A 9,427-nucleotide genomic window follows, 5' to 3' on the forward strand; every position below is an offset into this window, starting at 1 on the left:
TGAACCAGGTTTTCCTCTAGGACTTTGCCTGTGCTTATAGCTGTATTCCATTTATTTTTATACAAAAAAACTCCCTAGTCCTTGCAGATGACAAGCATACCCATAACATGATGCAGCCACCACCATGCTTGAAAATATGAATAGTGGTACTCAGTGATGTGTTGTGTTGGATTTGTCCCAAACATAACGCTTCCTATTCAGGACAAAAAGTTTTTGCAGTATTACTTAAGTGTCTTGTGCAAACAGGATGCATGTTTTCGAATATTTGTATTCTGTACAGGCTTCCTTCTTTTCAATGTCATTTAGGTTAGTATTGTGGAGTAACTACAATGTTGTCGATCCATCCTCAGTTTTCTTATATCACAACCATTAAGCTCTGTAACAGTTTTAAATCCCTATTGGCCTCATGGTGAAATCCCTGAGCAGTTTCCTTCCTCTCCGGCAACTGACTTAGGAAGGACGCCTGTATCTTGTCGTGACTGGTTGTATAGATACCCCATCCAAAGCCTAATTAGTAACTTCACCATGCTCAAAGGGATATTCAGTGGCTGCTTTTTATTTTGTTTTATTTTTAACACAACCACCAATTGGTGCCCTTCTTTGTGAGGGATTGAAAAACCTCCCTGGTCTTAGTGCTTGAATCTGTGCTTGAAATTCACTAGTCGATTGAGGGAGCTTACAGATAATTGTATGTGTGGGGTATAGAGATGGAGTAGTCATTCAAAAATCATGTTAAACACTATTACTGAACACAGAATAAGTCTATGCAACTTATTATGCAATTTGTTAAGCACATTTTTACTCCTGAAATTATTTAGGCTTGGCATAACAAAGTTGAATACTTATTGACTTAAGAATAAAAAATAAATAAAAAAATGTTCTACAAACAAAATTCCACTTTGACAAGATGGGGTATTGTGTGTTGATCAGTGACACAAAATGTCAATTTAATAAATTTTAAATTCAGGCTGTAACACAACAAAATGTGGAAAAAGTAAAGTGGTGTGAACGCATTCTGAAGGTGCTGTAAATAGCAGAAATAGGAAGTTGACGCTATAAGTAAGACGCTATGTCAGAGAGGAACAGGCTCCATTTTAAAAGTCCTGTTGAAGATGATACGTGTAGAACTTTTAGTTCTCTCTCTCCTAACAGTCTTATCAGGTAGGCTGCTTGCTGTACTTTTCCATTTTGCTTGGTAGTGTTGAAGGCCACTCTAAATGTCTGTCGTTGTTGATATTGTCTGTCATCTTTGAGAAATTAGCTACAAGAGGCAGGATTGGGGTGAATTCCATTTCAGTCTAGGATGTCAATTGAAATTATATTACTGGAATTTAAAGAAAATCTTTGAATTGGACTTTTAAATTATCTTCTGAATTTAAATGGGATTGACCTCAAACCCTGACGAGGGCACTTGCCATGATGTCATCCTTATCACTTTAAGAAATCTAATGGTGTGCAGTGGTGTAAAGTACTTAATTAAGTAAAAATACTTTAAAGTACTACTTAAGTAGTTTTTTTGGGTATCTGTACTGTACTTTACTATTTACATTTTTGACAACTTTAACTTTTACTCCACGACATTCCTAATGAAAAATGAAATCATTTTTACTCCATACATTTTCCCTGACACCCAAAAGTACTATTACATTTAAAATGCTTAGCAGGACAGAACCTTATTCCAATTCACACACTTATCAAGAGAACATCCCTGGTCATCCCAACTGCCTCTGTAGTAAATTTTAGCAATTACATTAACTTTTTGTACTAAAGTATATTTAAAACCAAATACTTTTAGACTTTTACTCAAGTAGAATTTAACTGGGTGACTTTATAGTTTTTCTCAATCGCGTTTAACGTACTGTATCTATATCAGAACAGCAATGATCAACTGATCAAATACATGTATAGAACTTCTGATCAGTTTCTTGCCTTTGTACCTGACTTGCATATCTTAGACCGCCTTTTCCAAAATATTAAATACAAATGTCATAACTGAATACACAATTCACTGCTAAGTGTTTTGTTCACAGAACATAAACACATTGTTTTCATCAGAAGAGAAACAGTGCAATTTTGTTCACTGTTTCCGTCTGTCAGTAAATACTACAGCACGGCATTGTGAATCATTCCATCAGTGTCAAACCATGTACAATATATGGAAAGATCTAGGCATGAAGAGATGCAGAGACTCAAGTTGGGTTACCTATATGTAACTTTGGGTTACTCCTAAGTCTCCAACATTGTGACCTTCCATTATAGAGCTTTGCTTTGGTGTGGATTGAGGCCTATATATTCAGTTGTGTTGCTCCATTCTATTCACCTTTCCTTTCTATTTCTATTGTGGATTGTGTTTCCGTATGCCAATGGAAAGTCTACAAAACTATGAGAAAACCAATCTTTGTTTTGAAAACATGGAATTTAATTGTGATGATACCGATGCATGAATCCTGCACACAATGTTCTTATTTTAATACTTGAAAAAAAAAGTCTGTAATAATATTTGGTTTGATGTGTATGAAATTGTTTGGTGATCTATGCATCAAATGGAGAGCAATTTCCCATAATTTTGCATCTTTGGATAGTTATACTTCCAATTTTGAACATCTTGATTTAGTGACCGCAAATTTTTTTATTGATCTTATGGGATTTTTAAAACATACTGTTTTGTCTGCTTGGATTCAAGAGATAAGTATGGTTACGTTCATATTTTTGCAGGGAGTCGTGTTTTCTTTTGATGAATGTATTTGCAATTTTGACAGTATAATATATACTGCTCAAAAAAATAAAGGGAACACTTAAACAACACATCCTAGATCTGAATGAAAGAAATAATCTTATTAAATACTTTTTTCTTTACATAGTTGAATGTGCTGACAACAAAATCACACAAAAATAATAAATGGAAATCCAATTTATCAACCCATGGAGGTCTGGATTTGGAGTCACACTCAAAATTAAAGTGGAAAACCACACTACAGGCTGATCCAACTTTGATGTAATGTCCTTAAAACAAGTCAAAATGAGGCTCAGTAGTGTGTGTGGCCTCCACGTGCCTGTATGACCTCCCTACAACGCCTGGGCATGCTCCTGATGAGGTGGCGGATGGTCTCCTGAGGGATCTCCTCCCAGACCTGGACTAAAGCATCCGCCAACTCCTGGACAGTCTGTGGTGCAACGTGGCGTTGGTGGATGGAGCGAAACATGATGTCCCAGATGTGCTCAATTGGATTCAGGTCTGGGGAACGGGCGGGCCAGTCCATAGCATCAATGCCTTCCTCTTGCAGGAACTGCTGACACACTCCAGCCACATGAGGTCTAGCATTGTCTTGCATTAGGAGGAACCCAGGGCCAACCGCACCAGCATATGGTCTCACAAGGGGTCTGAGGATCTCATCTCGGTACGTAATGGCAGTCAGGCTACCGCTGGCGAGCACATGGAGGGCTGTGCGGCCCCCCAAAGAAATGCCACCCCACACCATGACCGACCCACTGCCAAACCGGTCATGCTGGAGGATGTTGCAGGCAGCAGAACGTTCTCCACGGCGTCTCCAGACTCTGTCACGTCTGTCACGTGCTCAGTGTGAACCTGCTTTCACCTGTGAAGAGCACAGGGCACCAGTGGCGAATTTGCCAATCTTGGTGTTCTCTGGCAAATGCCAAACGTCCTGCACGGTGTTGGGCTGTAAGCACAACCCCCACCTGTGGACGTCGGGCCCTCATACCACCCTCATGGAGTCTGTTTCTGACTGTTTGAGCAGACACATGCACATTTGTGGCCTGCTGGAGGTCATTTTGCAGGGCTCTGGCAGTGCTTCTCCTGCTCCTCCTTGCACAAAGGCTGAGGTAGCAGTCCTGCTGCTGGGTTGTTGCCCTCCTACGGCCTCCTCCACGTCTCCTGATGTACTGGCCTGTCTCCTGGCAGCGCCTCCATGCTCTGGACACTACGCTGACAGACACAGCAAACCTTCTTGCCACAACTCACATTGATGTGCCATCCTGGATGAGCTGCACTACCTGAGCCACTTGTGTGGGTTGTAGACTCCATCTCATGCTACCACTAGAGTGAAAGCACCGCCAGCATTCAAAAGTGACCAAAACATCAGCCAGGAAGCATAGGAACTGAGAAGTGGTCTGTGGTCCCCACCTGCAGAACCACTCCTTCATTGGGGGTGTCTTGCTAATTGCCTATAATTTCCACCTGTTGTCTATTCCATTTGCACAACAGCACGTGCAATTTATTGTCAATTAGTGCTGCTTCCTAAGTGGACAGTTTGATTTCACAGAAGTGTGATTGACTTGGAGTTACATTGTGTTGTTTAAGTGTTCCCTTTATTTTTTTGAGCAGTGTAGTTTGGATGAATGCATTTAGGTTTTGTGAAGGCAAATACATTTTGAAAATGTGTTTCCTGTTTTTCAAAAAGTCATAGAGTTCTGTGTCTTGACAACATTGTTCTAGCTTTTATACAATGTGTTTAAAGTTAAGATACCAAACCTCCATTTGATATGTATTGTGAAAGTCTCACCACATGATCGAAACAGAAAAAGGAAACTCAGAGAAAGTTCCAGATTTAAAAAACATGGTCATGTGAATGTCGTATGTATCCTAAATATATACTAATCTAATTCAATTAATGGACAGTTATCATAAAACATTCTATGCAGTTTTTTCTGCTGAATAATAATTAATTTAGCTAATAATGTATATAGTAATTTATGTTGATACCATCAGAATATTGATGATGATGATGATTATTATTTTATATCCAAAGAGAAACATATACTGTTATATTACTATTATATAAATGATGTGTTTCATCTAGTTATTCCTGTAATAATTACCACCACCATCAGAACAGACATTCTATTACAGTAACAGATTGGTTGTTATGTTTCAGTGGTGATGGGAGATACCATTGGTTACCTGGGAGAGTCTGTCACCTTATCCTCTGGAGCCAATCCATCCTGGCACATCACCAAGATAACGTGGTCCATATACAACAACGACACTTGGATCGCAACATTCAAGGGCAAAAATAGCCACACAGAATGGTTCGGGCAGTTTAAGAGTCGACTGAGTCTCAACACCTCGTCTGGTGACTTGGAGATCAGAGATGTTCAGAGAGGGGATGAACTGGTTTACTCTGTTCTCCTCACACACAGTCAGGGGGAGCAGCAGATCAGTAAGGTACCGCTCACTGTGACAGGTAAGGGTCTCAATCACAACTGTACCCTGTTTTAAAGGTGCACTCTGTAAGATCTATACAGGATTTGCCTCTAGGGGTGCAAAGTGAGCAAAAATGTCAAGGGTCCCCAAAAATGTAACTCATTGGACATAGATCACCCTCCACAGTTTGGGAATTTTACATTTTTACAAGACCTTCCTTTGTTTCTCTTCAAATGTCCAGAGCGTCTCGTTGAGCCTAGTGTTCGAAAGGTCTTCAGCATTTTGAAGGACGGACACTGTGTGATGGCTCTTCAGTGCTCCTCTTCGGTGAAGGGCACCAGCTTTTCTTGGGAACCAGAGGCTTCCTTTGACGGCTCCTTCTGGAGGGGGAGTCCCAACGCCTCTGTTGTCTGGACGTCTTACAGCCCCAACAGAAATGTCACCTTCATCTGTACTGCCAGCAACGGGCTCACTAACGCCTCTAAGGTTGTGAGGGAGACATGCCAAGGTACAGTCATTTCTAGGGCCAGGATTTATTTTTGTAACACGACTTGACCAGGAAAAACCGGTGTATTCATCAACCTTTGGGCGGGGAATTCTTACGCCAGTGTAACGGCTGTCGGGAGAGAGAGTAGACCAAGGCGCAGCGGAGTTAGTGTTCATCATGATTTTAATGGACGAAAGAACACTATACACAAAAACGAGAAAACTGACAGCCAAACAGTACTGTCAGGTTGTCACGTCCTGACCAGTATAAGGTTAATTGGTATTGTAGTTTGGTCAGGACGTGGCAGAGGGTATTCGTTTTATGTGGTTTGGGGTGGTGTGTTTTGTTGAAGGGGCATTTGGTTTAAGTATTCCGGGGTTTTTGGGCACTGTTTGGTTTTCAGGTATTCTATGATTTTGTCTAGTATGTCTGTTTCTATGTTTGGTTAATTGGGGTTGGGACTCTCAGTTGAAGGCAGGTGTTGTCTATCTGCCTTTGATTGAGAGTCCCATATATGAGGGTGTGTTTGTGTTTGTTATTTGTGGGTGAGTATTCTGTGTTTAGCCTTGTGCCTTACCAGACTGTTTTTTGTCGATCGTTCGTTCTTTGTTATTTTTGGTGTTCATTTTGTATTTATTAAAAAGCAAGATGAGCATACACATACCTGCTGCGTTTTGGTCCTCCATTTCCAACGACAAGCGTGACACAGGTGCAATACGTAACAGAAACAATTACCCACAAAACCCCACCGGAAAAACAGGCACTTATGTGTGACTCCCAATCAGCAACAACCAACAACAGCTGTGCCTGATTAGAAGCCACACGGCCAAAATCAATGAAACAGACAACATAGAAAATGAACATAGAACGCCCACCCAATGTAACACCCTGGCCTAACCAAAATAAAGAACAAAAAACCCCTCTCTATGGCCAGGGCGTTACAGCCAGCCAGCTATGCAGTGAGACAGGAAGGAATTATTGTAGATGCTGTTCAAGCTTGCGGCTGATTTTTTTAACAAAGTGGGTCCTTATTTGTGTTCTTACCTTGCCACCATACTATTTGTTCTCTCCCTATGTCTTCAGATGAACAGCCAAATCCTGACGTGGTGGTAGAGGGGGAGAACCGCGTCCCCGGGATCATAAAGTTGCTCTTAGGATTTCTGTTCGGATGTCTTTTAACATATATTTTCAGAGGTGAGTGGGAATTAAATGACAACACATTTTAATTTCTATCAAATTTAACAGTGCCTTGTGTATACAAATATTCTCCCTTAATTTAAATTCAAGCTGAAATGAAGACGCAATCTTTTGTGTACTAGGTGCAAAATAGAAGATATCACTCACTGACTGCCTTGTTTAATGTCTATCATAGAGTCCCTCACATGCTTATCAACCAGGTTCAACAAGTAAGTAGCTTTTCTTCAGAATCTACTTTGCACTGGGCACAGACATCAATCAGTTGTCAACTAATGTGAATTCAACATGAAATCAACCCCCAAAAATCTGCATGTTATTGGATTTAGGTTAAAAGTTAGGTGGGAAAAAAAAGATTAAATGCCCTTACAATGATTTTTTGCAAACCCAATCACTTTTCCACGTTGATTCAATCTCCTCAAACATATTGTATTGGTTGAATTGACATGGAAACAATGTTGATTCAACCAGTGTTTGACCAGTGGGTATGTACATCACATGTCTATACCAAGGTGTGTTGATATTTTTGGGTGTTTTTACAGGGGTCAAAGCATCAACCAGGTGGGTCCTACACTTTCGGGAGTTGAAAAAAACTCCAGCCTACCTATAGAGAGGAGCTGAACATCGTAGCTGTCAAACCAAAACCCCAGCCAACCTGTAGACAGGAGCTGAACATCGTAGCTGTCAAACCAAAACCCCAGCCTACCTGTAGACAGGAGCTGAACATCGTAGCTGTCAAACCAAAACCCCAGCCTACCTGTAGACAGGAGCTGAACATCGTAGCTGTCAAACCAAAACCCCAGCCTACCTGTAGACAGGAGCTGAACATCGTAGCCTGATGAAGAGCATCTGCCCTGACTGACATTTCTCCCTGGCTGTACCATCTACAGTGCCTTGCAAAAGTATTCACCCATCTTGGTGTTTTTCCTATATTGTTACATTACAACTTGTAATTTAAATGGATTTTTATTTGAATTTCATGTAATGGACATAGACATTATAGTCTAAATTGGTGAGGTGAAATGAAAAAAAGAACTTCACCCCCTTTGCTATGAAGCCTCTAAATAAGATCTGGTGCAATCAATTACCTTCAGAAGTCACATAATTAGTTAAATAAAGGCCACCTGTGTGCAATCTAAGTGTCACATGATCTGTCACATGATCTCAGTATATGCAACTTTTCAGGAAAGGTAGGAACCAATCTGCACAGGCAGTTAGGAAAGCAAAGGCTAGCTTTTTCAGACAGAAATTTGCATCCTGTAGCATAAACTCCAAAAAGTTCTGCGACACTGTAAAGTCCATGGAGAATAAGAGCACCTCCTCCCTGCTGCCCACTGCACTGAGGCTAGGAAACACTGTCACCACCGATAAATCTACGATAATCGAGAATTTCAATAAGCATTATTCTATGGCTGGCTCCAGGTCATCTATAAGTCTTTGCTAGGTAAAGCCCCGCCTTATCTCAGCTCACTGGTCACAATAGCAGCACCCACCTGTAGCATGCGCTCCAGCAGGTATATTTCACTGGTCACCCCCAAAACCAACTCCTGCTTTGGCCGCCTTTCCTTCCAGTTCTCTGCTGCCAATGACTGGAACAAATTGCAAAAATCACTGAAGCTGGAGACTCATATCTCCCTCACTAACTTTAAGCATCAGCTGTCAGAGCAGCTTACAGATCATTGCACCTGTACATAGCCCATCTGTAAATAGCCCACCCAACTACCTCATCCCCATATTATTTTTTCATTGTTGCTACTTTGTACCCCAATATTTCTACTTGCACATTCATCTTCTGTTCATCTATCACTCCAGTGTTTAATTGCTAAATTGTAATTATTTTGCCACTATTGCCTATTTATTGCCTTACGGCCTTAATCTTACTTCATTTGCACACACTGTATATGGACTTTTCTATTGTGTTATTGACTGTACATTTGTTTATTCCATGTGGAACTCTGTGTTGTTTGTGTCGCACTGTTTTGCTTTATCTTGGCCAGGTCTCGGTTAATGAAAACTTGTTCTCAACTGGCCTACCTGGTTAAATAAAGGTAAAATAAATAAATAAAAAGTTGGATGGGTTCCGCTGGTGTACAACAATCTTTGAGTCATACCACAGATTCTCGATTGGATTGAGGTCTGGGCTTTGACTAGGGCATTCATTCCAAGAAGCCAATCGCCAAAGAAGCCAATCACCTTGTTAAAGCCAATCGCCCAAGAATCTGCCAGATCCTTTTGTTTTTGTGTTTGTTTTTTAAAGGGACTTTGACGTTCTTAAATGAAAGTGCTATATAAAATACATATATTATTATTATTCACACACCTGAAAAATATATATCTTTTTTCTGTTGTAATTCATGTTTTTCTATCACTAGAAGGTAGCCTTTCTAAAATACTGCACTTTTATCTTTACTGTGAATCATTGTATGATCTATGCGTTATGATTGCTACAAATCGTTGTATTTATTAGGATGTTCTCTCCTTTTTCTCAATATGTAAAGATGGTATTATTGTATTAAGGTCTATTCAATATCTGATTTCACACAACAACAAAAGATAGTTTGTGAGCATATGCTTGATGTGAA

At 40.3% G+C, this 9,427-nt stretch overlaps 1 protein-coding gene across 1 annotated transcript; it reads left to right on the plus strand.

Moving 5' to 3' along the window:
• The first annotated feature begins 1,071 nt into the window (after nt 1–1,071).
• On the plus strand, nt 1,072–8,923 carry LOC106577851 (CD48 antigen). The gene is made up of 6 exons (XM_014156244.3): nt 1,072–1,161; nt 4,896–5,204; nt 5,406–5,672; nt 6,735–6,845; nt 7,024–7,057; nt 7,388–8,923. The coding sequence occupies exons 1-6, from the start codon at nt 1,113–1,115 to the stop codon at nt 7,464–7,466; spliced, it is 849 nt and encodes a 282-aa protein (XP_014011719.2). The 5' UTR covers nt 1,072–1,112; the 3' UTR covers nt 7,467–8,923.
• Nucleotides 8,924–9,427: the final 504 nt, after the last annotated feature.

The sequence above is a fragment of the Salmo salar genome, chromosome 18 (genome assembly GCF_965601325.2).
Source record: "Salmo salar chromosome 18, fSalSal1, whole genome shotgun sequence".
In the NCBI taxonomy this organism is placed as follows: domain Eukaryota; kingdom Metazoa; phylum Chordata; class Actinopteri; order Salmoniformes; family Salmonidae; genus Salmo; species Salmo salar.

Excerpts from the sequence above, each read along its gene's own strand:
- LOC106577851 (XM_014156244.3), top strand. The coding sequence starts at position 1,113 with ATGATACGTGTAGAACTTTTAGTTCTCTCTCTCCTAACAGTCTTATCA. Across the intron at positions 5,673-6,734 it reads TGTGAGGGAGACATGCCAAG|ATGAACAGCCAAATCCTGAC; the intron begins GTACAGTCATTT and ends CTATGTCTTCAG. Across the intron at positions 7,058-7,387 it reads TTATCAACCAGGTTCAACAA|GGGTCAAAGCATCAACCAGG; the intron begins GTAAGTAGCTTT and ends GTGTTTTTACAG.